The 18,211-nt window shown below is 44.9% G+C and overlaps 1 protein-coding gene across 7 annotated transcripts in view; it reads left to right on the top strand.

The window, feature by feature from the left end:
- The window catches only part of GRIK4 (glutamate ionotropic receptor kainate type subunit 4), a 925,106-nt gene that overhangs the window by 870,767 nt on the left and 36,128 nt on the right, over nt 1-18,211 (top strand). For all 7 annotated transcript variants that reach the window (XM_073602576.1, XM_073602574.1, XM_073602569.1 and 4 more), the window contains one exon: nt 8,446-8,619. In XM_073602576.1, coding sequence (XP_073458677.1) covers nt 8,446-8,619 — 174 coding nt within the window. The remainder of the gene's footprint in view (nt 1-8,445; nt 8,620-18,211) is intronic.

Raw genomic sequence — 18,211 nt, forward strand, 5'->3', positions numbered from 1 at the left:
TAACTAAAATCTAGTGGAATAAATTGCCTTCAGGAGTCACCTAATTAGTAAATAGAGTCAGCGTGTAATGTATTCTCAGTATAAATACAGCTGTTCTGTGAAGCCCTCAGAGGTTTGTTAGGTTTGTTTAAAGCAGGGTTAGGTTATTAAAATATATCCCAAGCTTTGAACATCTCATGGAGCAATGTTCAATCCATCATCCAAAAACGGAAAGAGTATGGCACAACTGCAAACCTACCAAGACGTGACTGTCCACCTAAACTGACAGGCTGGGCAAGGAGAGCATTAATTAGAGAAGCAGCCAAGAGGCCCATGGTAACTCCGGAGGAGCTGCAGAGATCCACAGCTCAGGTGGGAGAATCTGTCCACAGGACAACTATCAGTTGTGCACTCCACAAATCTGGGCTTTATGGAAGAGTTTTGTTTGCAGTTTGAGAGAAGCCATGTGGAGGACACAGCAAACATGTGGAAGAAGGTGCTCTGGTCAGATGAGACCAAAATTGAACTTTTTGGCCTAAAAGCAAAATGCTATGTGTGGCGGAAAACTAACACTGCACATCACCCGGAACACACCATCCCCATCGTGAAACGTGGTGGCAGCATAATGTTGTGGGGATGCTTTTCTTCAGCAGAGTCAGGGAAGCTGGTCAGACTTGATGGCAAGATGGATAGAGCCAAATACAGGGCAATCTTGAAAGAAAACCTGGTAGAGTCTGCAAAAGACTTGAGACTGGAGCAGAGGTTCACCTTCCAGCAGGACAATGGCCCTAAACATACAGCCCGTGCTACAATGGAATGGTTTAGATCAAAGCATATTCATGTGTTAGAATGGCTCAGTTAAAGCCCAGACCTAAATCCAATTGAGAATCTGTGACAAGACTTGAAAATTGCTGTTCACAGACGCTCTCCATCCAATCTGACAGAGCTTGAGCTATTTTGCATAGAAGAATGGACACAAATGTTACTCTCTAGATGTGCAAAACTGGTAGAGACATCCCCAAAAAGACCTGCAGCTGTAATTGCAGTGAAAGGTGGTTCTACAAAGTATTGATTCAGGGAGGCTGAATACAAATGCACGCCACACTTTTCACATATTTATTTGTAAAACATTTTGAAACTATTTATCATTTTTCTTCCACTTCAAAATTATGTGCCACTTTGTGTTGGTCTATCACATAAAATCCCAAAAAATACATTTACATTTTTGGTTGCAACATGACAAAATGTGGAAAATTTTGAGGGGCATGAATACTTTTTCAAGGCACTGTATGTTAATATGATTAAAACTGTATGGTATTAGGTACAAATTCATAATATCAATGCAGTAAAAGGAAACATCGGTAGTGGGTTTGATACAAGCTTTGTAAATATACCTCTTTCTGTTTCTGTTTGAGGCTTGTAAACTGCAAATTTTCAATAAAAATAATAAAAAATAAAAAAATAAAAAAACCAACTCCAACTTCTGACTTAACCATTGGAAATTTGTCACAGCATTCTTGTAATGACAGTGTTCAGATAAAGAATTGTTTATGGCTAAATCTGTCCCCCATCGTCTTTCTGATATTAGTTTGCATGTTTGAATTTAAGGAAATAGCCAGAGGCATAAAAATTTCTGGCGTCATAATGCAAATAAACAAAGTGTTCCCATGTTTCCCCAACCTCTATCTGAAATGCAAACCTAATTACAATGTGTTGTGCCAACCTACTGTTTTGGTATTAGTCGAATATACAGTAGGTACTGTACTGAAAACACGTTATGCATTCTAAGTTATCTGCAAACAGTATCGTTGTACTAAGAAATTATCATGCACTGAAACGGTACTGACAACTGCATTTCTAGGCATGTTCACTTGGCCTGCTATGGCAGTAGTTAAAACTGTGGCCACCACTCAGAACCCTCAACAATGGATGAGGGAGAGCATTTATGCAAGCACAAAGGGTGGAATTCTTAAAGATCCTTTAGAATTATTTTGGGCTGTTGCATGGAAATTCATTGTCCTTGAGCCTGATTCATCTACTTGTCAGAGATAAGTACGTGATCCTGTCGGTGCTGGGCACTGAGGTCAGAGTGTCCATATTGGACATTCCCTTCCTCCTTCCTCCTTGTCAGGCGCATGACCAGGGAATTTTGTAGTAAGGGTAACCGGAATCTTAAAGGGGTTGTTAAGGCAGTGCACACAGCCACTGCCAGCCCCTCTGCTAGAATTACATGCTGTATATCCTATATGCAATTTTCTAAAATTCTTCTTCTAAATTCCATTTCTCTTTCCCCAATCAGCGTTCACATGACTGCTGTCTTTCTACGATGTTTGTACTACAGAGAGAGCAGCTGAGATCTCCCTGTGACGTCTGCCAGACGGTCATGTGATCTCCCTCTGTAATACAAACATCGGAGGAAAACAGCACCGGACAGTTACATGACCGCTGATTGGGGATAAGAAAAACTGTATTTAGAAGAAGAATTTTAGAAAATGGCATATAGCATATACAACATGTAATCCTAGCAGAGTGGCTGGCAGTGATTGGGAGCAGTAATGTGTGCACAGCTCGGAACTGTGATAGAAGGGGAGGGGTGGCTCACACACAGACTAGCTGACAGGCAGAGAGGGGAGGGGGAAGGAGGCATATTCACTTGGCCTGCTATGGCAGTAGTTAAAACTGTGGCCACCACTCACAACCCTCAACAATGGATGAGTGAGAGCATTTATGCAAGCACAAAGGGTGGAATTCTTAAAGATCCTTTAGAATTATTTTGGGCTGTTGCATGGAAATTCATTGTCCTTGAGCCTGATTCATCTACTTGTCAGAGATAAGTACGTGATCCTGTCGGTGCTGGGCACTGAGGTCAGAGTGTCCATATTGGACATTCCCTTCCTCCTTGTCAGGCGCATGACCAGGGAATTTTGTAGTAAGGGTAACCGGAATCTTAAAGGGGTTGTTAAGGCAGTGCACACAGCCACTGCAAGCCCCTCTGCTAGAATTACATGCTGTATATCCTATATGCAATTTTCTAAAATTCTTCTTCTAAATTCCATTTCTCTTTTCCCCAATCAGCGTTCACATGACTGCTGTCTTTCTCCGATGTTTGTACTGCAGAGAGAGCAGCTGAGATCTCCCTCTGACGTCTGCCAGACGGTCATGTGATCTCCCTCTGTAATACAAACATCGGAGGAAAACAGCAGCGGACAGTTACATGACCGCTGATTGGGGATAAGAAAAACTGTATTTAGAAGAAGAATTTTAGAAAATGGCATATAGCATATACAACATGTAATGCTAGCAGAGGGGCTGGCAGTGATTGGGAGCAGTAATGTGTGCACAGCTCGGAACTGTGATAGAAGGGGAGGGGTGGCTCACACACAGACTAGCTGACAGGCAGAGAGGGGAGGGGGAAGGAGCAGAGCGCAGGTTGCGGATAACGGAGGCACGTAAACTGACCATGGTGTCAGGGCTCGGCAGCCATGATAAACTGTGGTCAGTTTACAAAGGGGAGGGCAGAAACTGGCAGTATCGCTCAGGTATTACAGGTGTTACAGGGAGCCAAATGACAGAACACAAGCACAGTGCTGTATAACATACTTTAAAGAAAGAGGATAGTTTTTTGGGGGGGGAGTTAACAAACACTTTAAGGGGAACAGAGAGACCAGTTCCCCATCAGATCTGCTTGGCTATAGAATGACAGCGCACAGAGTTGTGGGTGGATCCTTAGCCACTATTCAGTCCAATTTCCATTTTGAATTCACCTGCTGCCATGCGCTGTCAATCAAAAGTAAAGCAGACCTGAAGGGAAACTAGTCACTCAGTTCCCCATTAGGCACCCCACTCACATATTCATGACAGCTTCTGAGCATAAATATGGCCCACTCTGAGCACTGGCATACCTCTGTATGCCACCTCAGAGCTGGTCTTAAAGGTTTTGTGAACATACAATTTTAATAACATTTTCTAAGAGAGTTATAACTTTTTTGGGCACCATAACTGTATTGCTTAGTTTCAAAATGATCTTTTTTTTTTTTTTTTCTTTTTGCCAAAGTTAAAAAGGTCTATCACGTGACGATGCATCCCATCTTTCTGATAGCGTGGGTGGGTCTCCTAATACTTATCCTACAGGTGATACTCGAAAAATTAGAATATCGTGCAAAAGTTCATTTATTTCACTAATGCAACTTAAAAGGTGAAACTAATATATGAGATAGACTCATTACATACAAAGCAAGATATTTCAAGCCGTGATTTGTCATAATTGTGATGATTATGGCTTACAGCTCATGAAAACCCCAAATCCACAATCTCAGAAAGTTTGAATATTGTGAAAAGGTGCAATATTCTAGGCTCAAAGTGTCCCACTCTAATCAGCTAATTAAGCCATAACACCTGCAAAGGGTTCCTGAGCCTTTAAATGGTCTCTCAGTCTGGTTCAGTAGGAATCACAATCATGGGAAAGACTGCTGACCTGACAGTTGTGCAAAAAAACATCATTGACACCCACCATAAGGAGGGAAATCCTCAAAAAGGTAATTGCAAAAGAAGTTGGATGTTCCCAAAGTGCTGTATCAAAGCACATTAATAGAAAGTTATGTGGAAGGGAAAGGCTCCTCAAATCAACACAGACTATGGAAACGTCACAATGGACTTCAAGCATCTTGCAGTGTGTCCCTCTCCATTCTTCTTCCATACACTGGGTCCTTGGTTTCCAAATGAGAAGCAAAATTTGCTCTCATCAGAAAAGAGGACTTTGGACCACTGAGCAACAGACCAGGTCTGTTTTTCTTTAGCCCAGGTAAGACGCTTCTGACGTTGTTTGTTGTTCAGGAGTGGCTTGACAAGAGGAATAAGACATTTGAAGCCCATGTCCAGGATCCATCTGTGTGTGGTGGCCCTTGATGCACTGACTCCAGCCTCAGTCCACTCCTTGTGAAAGTCCCCAACACTTTTGAATGGCCTTTTCCTGACAATCCTCTCCAGGCTGTGGTCATCCGTTATGCTTGTGCACCTTTTTCTTCCACACTTTTCCCTTCCACATAACTTTCTATTAATGTGCTTTGATACAGCACTTTGGGAACATCCAACTTCTTTTGCAATTACCTTTTTAAGGATTTCTCTCCTTATGGAGGGTGTCAATGATGGTTTTCTGCACAACTGTCAGGTCAGCAGTCTTTCCCATTATTGTGATTCCTACTGAACCAGATTGAGAGACCATTTAAAGGCTCAGGAACCCTTTGCAGGTGTTATGGCTTAATTAGCTGATTAGAGTGGGACACTTTGAGCCTAGAATATTGCACCTTTTCACAATATTCTAATTTTCTGAGATTGTGGATTTGGGGTTTTCATGAGCTGTAAGCCATAATTATCACAATTATGACAAATCATCTTGCTTTGCATGTAATGAGTCTATCTCATATATTAGTTTCACCTTTTAAGTTGTATTAGTGAAATAAATTAACTTTTGCACGATATTCTAATTTTTCGAGTATCACCTGTACATAGGCTTATGGACTGTTCCCATTTGACAGTGTTGGTGATTGGCTGAATCACTGTAATTGGACGTGAGTCACATGCTCCTCTATCCCTCGAAGTACCAGGTAATTTCTTCACTCCCAACAGTGAAACAATGTAGCAAGGGAGAGGACAGTTGAAGATGAAAGGAATAAAGCAATCCTGTGCTTGGCCCTGCATAGGGTAAAGCACAAGTTTGCTTTAAAGAATGTTTTTGCCCAAGCTGTATAATAAATATAAATGCTTAAGGTCTTGGCCTTATATTGGCAACATTCAGTTAAAAGGATTTCACCCAGATGCAAATTAGCTGGTAACATTCTGAAGATTTAGTAGTGAATGTAGGCAAATGTAACCAATATAAGTGATGGGTCTACAGCAAATGTCAGTATATCCCTTCACCTAGGTGAAGTCAATTACATTTCCAATGGACGGATATCATTGATATATACAGTGAGGGAAAAAGTATTTGATCCCCTGCTGATTTTGTATGTTTGCCCACTGACAAAGAATTGATCAGTCTATAATTCTAATGGTAGGTTTATTTTAACAGTGAGAGACAGAACAACAAAAATATCCAGAAAAACGCATTTCAAAAAATTTTATAAATGGATTTGCATTTTAAAGAGTGAAATAAGTATTTGATCCCCTATCAATCAGCAAGATTTCTGGCTCCCAGGTGTCTTCTACACAGGTAACAAGCTGAGATTAGGCACACTGTCACTAAAGGGAGTGCTCCTAATCTCAACCTGTTACCTGTATAAAAGACACTACTCCACTCTCTCCACCATGATTGTAGACCTACACAAGGCTGGAATGGGCTACAAGACCATCACCAAGAAGCTTGGTAAGAGGGTGACAACAGTTGGTGCGATTATTCGCAAATGGAAGAAACACAAAATAACTCTCAGTCTCCCTCGGTCTGGGGCTCCATGCAGGATCTTGCCTCGTGGAGTTTCAATGATCATGAGAATGGTAAGGAATCAGTCCAGAACTACACGGGAGAATCTTGTCAATGATCTCAAGTCTGCTGGGACCATAGTCACCAAGATAATAATTGGTAACATACTGCGGCATGAAGGACTGAAATCCTGCAGTGCCCGTAAGGTCCCCCTGCTTAAGAAAGCACACGTACAGGCCCATCTGAAGTTTGCTAATGAACATTTGAATGATTCAGAGGAGAACTGGAACCTTTTGTACCACCACCCCCTCCCTTTAGAATGTAAGCTCTACGAGCAGGGCCCTCCTGTACCTTCTGTATTGTACTGTAATTGTGCTGTCCCCCCTCTACATTGTAAAGTGCTGTGTAAACTGTTGGCGCTATATAAATCATTAATAATAATAATAATAACTGGGTGAAAGTGTTGTGTTTAGATGAGACCAAAATCAAGCTCTTTGGCATCAACTCAACTCGCTGTGTTTGGAGGAGGAGGAATGCTGCCTATGACCAAAAGAACACCATCCCCACTGTCAAACAGGGAGGTGAAAACATTATGCTTTGGGGGTGTTTTTCTGCTAAGGGAATAGGACAACTTCACTGCATCAAAGGGACGATGGACGGGGCCATGTACCGTCAAATCTTGGGTGAGAACCTACTTCACTCCAGGGCATTAAAAATGGGTTGTGGATGGGTATTCCAGCATGACAATGACCAAAAACGGCCAAGGCAACAAAGGAGTGGCTCAAGAAGAATCACATTAAGGTCCTGGAGTGGCCTAGCCAGTCTCCAGACCTTAATCCCTTAGAAAATATGTGGAGGGAGCTAAAGGTTCGAGTTACCAAACATCGGCCTCAAAACCCTAATGGCTTGGAGAGGATCTGCAAAGAGGAGTGGGACAAAATCCCTCCTGAGATGTGTGCAAACCTGGTGGTCAACTACAAGAAATGTCTGACCTCTGTGATTGCCAACAAGGGTTTTGCCACCGAGTACCAAGTCATGTTTTGCAAAGGGATCAGTTATTTATTTCACTCATTAAAATGCAAATCAATTTATAGCTTGTTTGAAATGTGTTTTTCTGAATATTTTTGTTGTTCTGTCTCTCGCTGTTAAAATAAACCTACCATTAAAATTATAGACTGATCATTTCTTTGTCAGTTGGCAAACGTACAAAATCAACAGGGGATTAAATTATTTTTTCCCCTCACGTTAAGTTAAAAAAAAATACATGTTGCAGTTGGCATAGAATGCACTAAGGCAAAAAAAAAACTTAGGGGTTGATTTACTTATCCCAAATCAACAGAGCTTAGTAAATGAGGTAAAGTTTCACTTTATAATGAATACCCAAACACATGCAAGGAAAATAATTTTTTAAAAAAACAGCATTTTTGCTTGCACATAATTGGATGATAGTAGTCAGCAGAGCTGCCCCTCATTTACTAAGCTCTGGAGCAACTGCATTTGCAAAAGTGCACAGTCTATTTGCTTATAGTAAATCAATGTCTAAGGGCCCTTTCACACGAGCAGACAGATCGGGTTTGCCTGTCAGTTTTTCAGGCGGACCCAATCTGACCCTCCAGTCTCCTCTATTGAGCAGCAAGCGTCAACAGACGTGTTCGTTGACACCCGCCAGCATCCGATCTGATCCTTTCCACTTATTAAAAACAGACGGATAGGTATCCATTCCCCATCATCAGGCAGATTGGATTGCAATCAGGTGCAATGGACAAGTGGTCCATTTACATCCAACCGCCCATAGAGAAGAGTGGGCTGTGTCTGTGGCTGCTCTTCATAAGAAGAGCTGACACGGACCAGCCATCCACCTACTCAACGGGGATAAGCAGACAGATTCCTCAATGAGCAGGTGGACTCCAACGGAGCCAGTCCCTGTGTAGGGGGGCCTTAGTGTTTACAACCACTTTAAGTCTTGATGCTTCACATAATAATAACACATAAGTTATACAACAGTCAAAATACTGTAAGCCAATAATTTTAATTTTGTTTGCTTGATTTAGGTTAACTCCATATGAATGGTACAGTCCCCACCCTTGTGTTCAAGGACGATGCAATCTTCTAATTAATCAGTACTCTCTTGGTAACAGTCTGTGGTTTCCAGTTGGTGGTTTTATGCAGCAGGGATCTACCATTGCACCAAGAGCTTTGTCTACAAGATGTGTCAGTGGAGTTTGGTAAGAAAATAAACAATCTCCAGCTATTGTTTCAATAATAAATGTCTCTGTGTACTTTTCCAATGATGGCTGTTACACGCTAAAGTACACTGTATTGTCAAAAGTATTGGGACACCTGCCTTTACATGCACATGACATCCCAGTCTTAGTCCGTAGGGCTCAGTATGGAGTTAGCCCACCCTTTGCAGCTATAACAGCTTCAACTCTTCTGGGAAGACTGTCCACAAGGTTTAGGAGTATGTCTATGGGAATGTTTGACCATTCTTCCAGAAGCGCATTTGTGAGGTCAGGCGCTAATGTTGGAGGAGAAAGCCTGGTTTGCAGTCTCTGCTCTAATTCATCCCAAAGATGGTCTATCTGGTTGAGGTCAGGACTCTGGCCAATTAAGTTCCTCGCTCTCATCTCTCTGCACTGGTGCGCAGTCATGTTGGAACAGGAAGGGGCCATCCCCAAACTGTTCCCACAAAGTTGGGTGCATGAAATTGTCCAAAATGTCTTGGTATGCTTACTCATTAATAGGGATGAGCTTCGTGTTCGAGTCGAACCCATGTTCGAGTCGAACATCGTCTGTTCGATCGTTCGCTGAATTGCGAACGATATGGGCCGTTCGCGCCAAATTCGTGTGGCGCGTCACGGCCCATAATTCGCTGCGGCATCGCAGTGCATTGCTGGCTGATGATTGGCCAAGCATGCACTATGACCCGCATGCTTGGCCAATCACAGCGCCGTCTGAACAGAGAGCCGTAATTGGCCAAAGCCAAGGAGGCTTTGGCCAATTATGGCTCAGGGGATTTAGTACACGCCTCACACTATATAAGGCCGCCTGCACGGCGGCCCTGTGTAGTGTGTGTTCCGGCGTTGAAAGAGATAGACAGAGAGACAGTGTCATTTGATTTGAGTTAGATAGATTAGGCAGAACAGTCAGTCAGTTTAGCTGCACTTACAGTGTATTGTGTATATATATGCATCCCAGGTGTTGCATATATATATATACACTGTATTCAGTTTAGCTAGATCCGTTCCTGTTATCTTCCTACTGACAGGCAGGCTTGTCTTATTACAGTATTTACAGCTACCTGAAGAAAATTGCTGGAATTCTTTTGATCCTATTAGTACCACAGTCAGGCAGCTAGACTATTTACAATTAGTGCAGTGCGTCCTGCTCACAGTGTTCAGCTAGATCCGTTCCTGTTATCTTCTTACTGACAGGCAGGCCTGTCTTGTTACAGTATATACAGCTACCTAAAGAAAATTACTGGTGTTCTTTTGATCCTATTAGTACCACAGTCAGGCAGATAGACTATTTACAGTTAGTGCAGTGCGTCCTGCTGACAGTGTTCAGCTAAACCTACAAGTTAGTGGGGTGCGTCCTGCTCACAGTGTTCAGCTAAAACTACAAGTTAGTGGGGTGCGTCCTGCTCACAGTGTTCAGCTAAACCTACAAGTTAGTGGGGTGCGTCCTGCTCACAGTGTTCAGCTAAACCTACAAGTTAGTGGGGTGCGTCCTGCTCACAGTGTTCAGCTAAACCTACAAGTTAGTGGGGTGCGTCCTGCTCACAGTGTTCATCTAAAGCTACAAGTTAGTGCAGTGCGTCCTGCTCACAGTGTTCAGCTAGATCCGTTCCTGTTATCTTCTTACTGACAGGCAGGCTTGTCTTGTTACAGTATTTACAGCTCCCTGAATAAAATTGCTGGTGTTCTTTTGATCCTATTAGTACCACAGTCAGGCAACTAGACTATTTACAGTTAGTGCAGTGCGTCCTGCTCACAGTGTTCAGCTAAACCTACAAGTTGGTGTAGTGAGACCTCTGCACAGTGTTCATCTAAAGCTACAAGTTAGTGCAGTGCGTCCTGCTCACAGTGTTCAGCTAAAACTACAAGTTAGTGCTGTGCGTCCTGCTCACAGTGTTCAGCTAAACCTACAAGTTGGTGTAGTGAGACCTCTGCACAGTGTTCATCTAAAGCTACAAGTTAGTGCAGTGCGTCCTGCTCACAGTGTTCAGCTAGATCCTGTTATCTTCTTACTGACAGGCAGGCTTGTCTTGTTACAGTATTTACAGCTACCTGAATAAAATTGCTGGTGTTCTTTTGATCCTATTAGTACCACAGTCAGGCAGCTAGACTATTTACAGTTAGTGCAGTGCGTCCTGCTCACAGTGTTCAGCTAAACCTACAAGTTAGTGGGGTGCGTCCTGCTCACAGTGTTCAGCTAAAACTACAAGTTAGTGTGGTGCGTCCACCTCACAGTGTTCAGCTAAACCTACAAGTTAGTGTGGTGCGTCCTGCTCACAGTGTTCAGCTAAACCTACAAGTTGGTGTAGTGAGACCTCTGCACAGTGTTCATCTAAAGCTACAAGTTAGTGCAGTGCGTCCTGCTCACAGTGTTCAGCTAAAACTACAAGTTAGTGTGGTGCGTCCACCTCACAGTGTTCAGCTAAAACTACAAGTTAGTGTGGTGCGTCCACCTCACAGTGTTCAGCTAAACCTACAAGTTATTTTTTTGCGAGCTCTGCACAGTGTTCACCTAAAGCTACCTGTAGAAGGTTGATGGTGTTTTCCTGATCCTATCACTACCGCAGGCAGCTAAAAAAGCTACAAGTTAGTTTTTTGCGAGCTCTGCACAGTGTTCAGCTAAAGCTACCTGTAGAAGGTTGGTGGTGTTCTCAGCAGTTGATTTTGCTAGCTGCAGTATCAGTACACATATATATATACATATATATATATATATATATATATATATATATATATATATATATATATATATATATATATATATATATATATATCCCAGCTTAGTGCAGCTACAGGCCATTAGTATGTCTGGAAGGCCAAGAAGGAGAGGCAGACAGTCACAAGCCAATAAGAGAGGGCAAGCAGGCTCTGTGTCTAGTGCTGGTCGTGGAGACGGTGCATCCTCATCAGCACGTGGCCATGGGACACGCTTGGCCTTTTTTTCGGCAGCTGGCCGTGTTGAGCCGCAACATGCAGAAGACTTGGTCGAGTGGATTACCAAGCCGTCCTCATCCTCCTCATCCTCTCTCACCCATGCCCAGGATACTTTGTCTGGCAAAGCAGCGGCCTCTTCCCTCGGCTCAATGTCATCAGTGACTCCTTCCCTAGCCCCACCATGTCCTCCTGAGGAGTCCCTCGAACTGTTTGACCACAGTGTTGGGTACATGCTCCAGGAGGATGCCCAGCGTTTGGAAGGCTCTGATGATGATACTGAGCTCGATGAAGGCAGTAACATGAGCACGGACAGAGGGGGTGCCCAAGAAAGACAGCAATCTGGCAGTCATGCTCCCCCTGCTGCAGCATACTGCCAGGTTTGCTCCAGTGATGAGGGGGGAGGGGATGATGAGGTCACTGACTCAACATGGGTGCCTGATAGGAGAGAGGAAGAGGAGGAGGAGGAGGAGGAGGCGGCACATCACCAACGAGGCAGGATGCCCTCCAGGGGCCAGCCTAAGGGCAGCACATTGACTGCATCACACCCCAAAGCTCCACATGTGCAGGGCGCTGCAGTCTCTGCGCGTTATTCAAAAAGTTCTTTGGTGTGGGCCTTTTTTGAGACGAGTGCATCAGATCGCACCGCTGCTATTTGCAACATATGTCTCAAGCGTATCTCGCGTGGCCAAAACATCTCCCGCTTGGGTACCACATGCTTGACCAGACATATGTTGACCTGCCATGCAGTTCGTTGGCAAGCGTATCTAAAAGACCCACACCAAAGAACAAAGAGGACCTCTCCTTGCTCCTCATCAGCTGAGATCTCCAACCCCACTATACCTTCAGTCCTCTCTGAGACCTGCACTGAGAGGAATGAAGGTGTAGAATTAGGTGTGTCACAGCCAAGTACTTGTGGGCAATCTGCTTTTGGTACACTGACGTCAGATTGTACCAGGCAAATTTCCCTGCCCCAGCTGCTGCACCGCCGAAAGAAGTTTGCTCCCAGCCATCCACATGCGCAGCGGTTGAATGCTAGCTTGGCAAAATTGCTAGCACTTCAACTGCTGCCTTTTCAGGTGGTAGACTCTGCCCCCTTCTGTGAGTTTGTGGAATGTGCGGTTCCTCAGTGGCAGGTACCCAAACGCCACTTTTTCTCACGGAAGGCGATTCCGGCTCTCTACCGCCATGTGGAAGGCAATGTCCATGCCTCGCTGGACAGGGCGGTCAGCGGTAAGGTGCATATTACCGCTGACTCATGGTCCAGCAGGCATGGACAGGGACGTTACCTAAGTTTCACGGCGCATTGGGTGACTCTGCTGGCAGCTGGGAAGGATGCAGGACAAGGTGCAGTAGTGTTGGAGGTTGTTCCGCCACCACGCCTCCAAAATGCTAATGATTGTGACACACCTCTCTCCTCCACCCCCTCCTCTTCTTCTTCTTCCATGGCCTCTTCCTGTGCTTTGTCCTCGGAACCAGCGGTGCTCCATAGCCGTTCAAGGGGCTACGCAAGTACGCAGGCCAAAAGATGCCATGCGGTGCTTGAGCTGGTGTGCTTGGGGGACAGGAGTCACACTGGGGCAGAGGTTCTGTCAGCTCTGCAGGGGCAGGTTCATAGGTGGTTGACGCCACGCCAACTTAAGGCAGGAATGGTGGTTTGCGACAATGGCACCAACCTCCTCTCTGCCCTCCGACAGGGACAAATGACCCATGTGCCCTGTTTGGCTCACGTCCTTAACTTGGTGGTGCAGCGGTTCTTGGGCAGGTACCCGGGCTTACAGGATGTCCTGAGGCAGGCCAGGAAAGTCTGTGTGCATTTCCACCGGTCATATAATGCCATTGCTCGGCTGACGGACCTCCAAAAGGAGTTTAACCTGCCCAAGAACCGCCTAATCTGTGACATGCCCACCAGGTGGAACTCAACGTTGGCCATGCTGCAGCGGCTGCACACGCAGCAGAGGGCCATCAATGAGTACCTGTGCGACTATGGCACCAGGACAGGGTCAGGGGAGCTTGTTTTTTTTCCCCACGCCAGTGGGCCATGATCAGGGATGCATGCACTGTCCTGTCACCATTTGAGGAGACCACGAGGATGGTGAGCAGTGACAGTGCATGCATCAGTGACACTGTCCCCCTTGTCCACCTGTTGGAGCACACACTGCGTGGAATAATGGACAGGGCACTTGAAGCAGAACAGAGGCAGGAAGAGGAGGACTTCCTTAGCTCTCAAGGCCCCCTTTATCCAGACAGTGTTCCTGCGTGCCCGCCGATCACACAGAAAGAGGACGAGGAGGAGGAGGAGGGAGATTGTTTCAGTATGGAGGTGGAGCCTGGCACTCAGCATCAGCAGCAGTCTTTAAGGGATCAGTCCCAAGAAACACATGGACTTGTACGTGGCTGGGAGGAGGTGGCTGCGGACCATGTCGTCCTTAGTGACCCAGAGGACTCCGGACCGAATGCCTCAGCAAACCTACGCTGCATGGCCTCCTTGATCCTGCAAAGCCTGCGTAAGGATCCTCGTATTCGTGGTATCAAGGATAAGGACCAATACTGGCTGGCAACCCTCCTTGATCCACGTTACAAGGGTAAGGTTGCAGACCTTATCTTGCCATCGCAGAGGGAGCAGAGGATGAAACATCTTCGGGAGGCCTTGCAGAAAGGTCTGTGCAACGCGTTCCCAGAGACTGGGAGGTTACAAACTCCTGTTTCTGGACAACGTGTTGCTGAGGCTTCGGGCAGTCAAAGAAGGAGCGGTGGAGAAGGTGGCCGTCTGACCGATGCGTTCAGACAATTTTTTGGTCCGCAGCCCCAAGGTATGATCGGTTCCAGCAACCATCGCCAGCGTCTGTTTTACATGGTGCAGGAATACCTAGGGGCAAGATCTGACTTGGACACCTTTCCCACCGAAAATCCTCTGGGTTACTGGGTCTTGAGGATGGATCATTGGCCAGAGCTTGCACAGTATGCAATTGAGCTACTGGCCTGTCCTGCATCCAGCGTTCTTTCGGAATGCACATTCAGTGCTGCTGGAGGCTTTGTAACCGATCACAGGGTGCGTCTGTCCACTGACTCGGTCGATCAACTGACCTTCATAAAAATGAATCAGTCTTGGATCACCACCAGCTACCAAGCACCTGATGCTGATGTAACCGAATAATTTTTTTTGAAATCTCAGATCCCTTCAAAGACTGCCTATACTGATGCTGAGTGACTATCCCTGAGAAATTATCCTCTTCCTCCTCAATCATCACGCTGATAGCTTGTAAGAACATTTTTGGTTCTGGGCGCCACCACCAGTGCCTAAGGCACAATTTTTCAGCCCCTGTTTAACAGGGGCGTGTAATTACAATTTTTGATGCAATACTTTGCAGCAGGGCTTGTTCCTGCGTCCCAACTAGAGTATCTGTGAGGGGTTGCAGTGTTGTGGCACCAGCACCAGTGCCTAAGGCCCAATTTTTCTGCCCCTGTTTAACAGGGGCGTGTAATTACAATTTTTGATGCAATACTTTGCAGCAGGGCTCGTTCCTGCGTTCCAACTAGAGTATCTGTGAGGGGTTGCAGTGTTGTGGCACCAGCACCAGTGCCTAAGGCCTAATTTTTCAGCCCCTGTTCAACAGGGGCATGTAATTACAATTCTTGATCTAATATTTCACAGCAGGGCCCATTTCTGCACCCACCAAGAGCGAGTAAGGACTTACAGTGTTGTGGCACCAGCACCACCACCACCAAAGGCCCAATTTTTCTGCCCCTGTTCAACAGGGGCATGTAATTACAATTCTTGATCTAATATTTCACAGCAGGGCCCTGTGAGGGCTTACAGTGTTGTGGCCACAACAACACCTAAGGCCCAAATTTCTGCTGATTATATAGGGCAGGCCCCTACTTTCAAACATCTAAATTACAAACGACTCCTACTTGCAAACGGAAGGAGACAACAGGAAGTGAGATGAAATCTACCCCTAGGAAGGGAAATTCTCTCCTGTAAGAGTTAATATGGAAAAACATTTCTCCTTTCCACTGATGCTTTCCAATCCTTGTTCCACAAAATAAACCCAAATTTTCAAAAAACATTTGTCATTGGGACAAAAAGTTAGGTGAAATCTTCTGAAGAGGAGGAAATACAGCAAAACAAATGTCACAGGGGTGATAACCCTTCCCTATGTTTTCCAAAAAGCTTAAAAAAGATTTTTTGGCTGGAGCTAAACACGTTAAAAATGTACCCATTCAAAATTACAAACAGATTCTACTTAAAAACAAACCTACAGTCCCTGTCTTGTTTGCACCGCCTGTATACTGCTGCTCAGAGTATATAGGGCCTGGTGGCCCCACACCTTTCCTTATTTTAATTTGGGTGCGGGGTTTAAGACCCAAAGGGCCTTGTAATGGACTGGGGGATACCCATGCCGTTTGTCTTACTGATTTTCATCCATATTGCCAGGACCGGACATTACATTAAACCCGCAAGCAGTTTTAAATGAGATTTTTTCCTTTAAAAATGTCATTTGGTGCAGGGACTGTTCTAAACACGGGAAATACGCGCCACTTTACAGGCATACTATAGACACCCCCCAGGTACGATATTTAAAGGAATATTTCACTTTTTGTTTTTTACTTTAAGCATCATTAAAATCACTGCTCCCGAAAAACGGCCGTTTTTAAAAGTTTTTTTTGCATTGATACATGTCCCCTGGGGTAGGACCCGGGTCCCCAAACCCTTTTTAGGACAATACCCTGCAAATTAGCCTTTAAAATGAGCACTTTTGATTTTGAACGTTCGAGTCCCATAGACGTCAATGGGGTTCTAACGTTCGTGCGAATTTTCGGTCTGTTCGCAGGTTCTGGTGCGAACCGAACCGGGGGGTGTTCGGCTCATCCCTACTCCTTAAGAGTTCCCTTCACTGGAACTAAGGGGTCGGGCCCAACCCCTGAAAAACAACCCCATACCATAATCCCCATCACCAAATTATTTGGACCAGTGCACAAAGCAAGGTCCATAAAGAAATGGATGAGTGAGTTTGGGGTGCAGGAACTTGACTGGCCTGCACAGAGTCCTGACTTCAACCTGATAGAACACCTTTGGGATGAATTAGAGCACAGACTGTGAGCCAGGCCTTCTCGTCCACATCAGTGCCTGACCTCACAAATGCACTTCTGAAAGAATGGTCAAACATTTCCCATAGACACACTCCTAAACCTTGTGGACAGCCCTCCCAGATAAGGTTGAAGCTGTTATACCTGCAAAGGGTGGGCCAACTCAATATTGAACCCTACGGACTAAGACTGGGATGCAATTAAAGTTCATGTAAAGGCACATGTCCCAATACTTTTGGCAATACAGTGTAACATCTTATCAGTTGCAATATAGATACTTGCCAGCACATCAAGGATCAGCACAGGGTGGCATCCAAACGGTTTATTGCATGATCACAACACAAAGAGGTGCAACGTTTCGGAGTCACGCAGGACCCCTTCGTCAGGCATTTGATGACGAAAGGGTCCTGCGTGACTCCGAAACGTTGCACCTCTTTGTGTTGTGATCATGCAATAAACTAAACCATTTGAACGCCACCCTGTGCTGATCCTTGGTGTGCTGGCAAGTATCTACATTGTGACTTGAACCAGTATCCAGCTGGTTGTTGCTGCAGCAACCAAACTTTAGAGCTTATACCAGGAACGTGTGCGATGGGAATATGAAACATCAGTTGCAACACAGCCCCATACTAGCGAACACAGCTGCTAAAAGTGTGAGATTACCTCCTGCCCCCATACTGCAACATAGCTATCCTGCAGTCCTATTTAAGCAATGACAATAAACCGCATGCTAAAAGTTATGCTCTAAATTATTTTTGTGTTTAGCTGTAACTGACCTATTTACAGTATATAGATTTACAACAAACCGCACAAATGCAACTCTGATTTGGGACCACAGAGTATGATTTTTCCATATGCCACCAACCTATCCAAAAAGAAGCTAGTAAACGTTTTCTATCGTGCATAGTAGCTGTTCAAAATTCGGAATCGTAGGTATTTGCATTTTCTTGATGTCCTTAATATTTCAGATGTCTCTGTTTATAGGTATAGACTGTTGCCTAAAATCTTAATGTTACCAATAGAAAACTGAATTCTGTGTGTTTGAATGGTTGGCACAGTCATGTCATTGAAAATAGGATGCATAATGCTCACTGACAACAAATTAGAACAAATGTAACAGGAAAAATCTTAAAAAGTCTCGTTCAAATTACCGGTTTGTTCATTTGTTGGCATAATATATAGTGCACAATGACTTGTTTTTACCTGCTTGTCCTGAGTGCATCAGGACTGAAGAACGACAGTTACTACACTCAAAGGAATCCACTTGTAAGCAGGTAGTGTTTACTGCTGCCCCAGCAGGAAGTTAGGGGTTAACTGTAATTTCTGTGTTTTGTTTGGTGGGTTTTGCTGAGTCCGACCCCGGTCCTGTGTGATATAAAAGGGACAGAGGTCCAGACCCAGAGAAGGGGTGATAGGAAGATGGTGGGGAGCAAAGCACAATGAAAGAGAAGGAGATCAGTTTAGGCTTAGTCCACCTTTCCAGGTCTGCCTGATGCCGTTACCAGGGTCTGGATGGCCAGTATCATGCCGAAGTCAGAGCTAGATTACAGATATGGAC

Source organism: Aquarana catesbeiana, linkage group LG10, assembly GCF_042186555.1.
Source record: "Aquarana catesbeiana isolate 2022-GZ linkage group LG10, ASM4218655v1, whole genome shotgun sequence".
Lineage (NCBI taxonomy): Eukaryota > Metazoa > Chordata > Amphibia > Anura > Ranidae > Aquarana > Aquarana catesbeiana.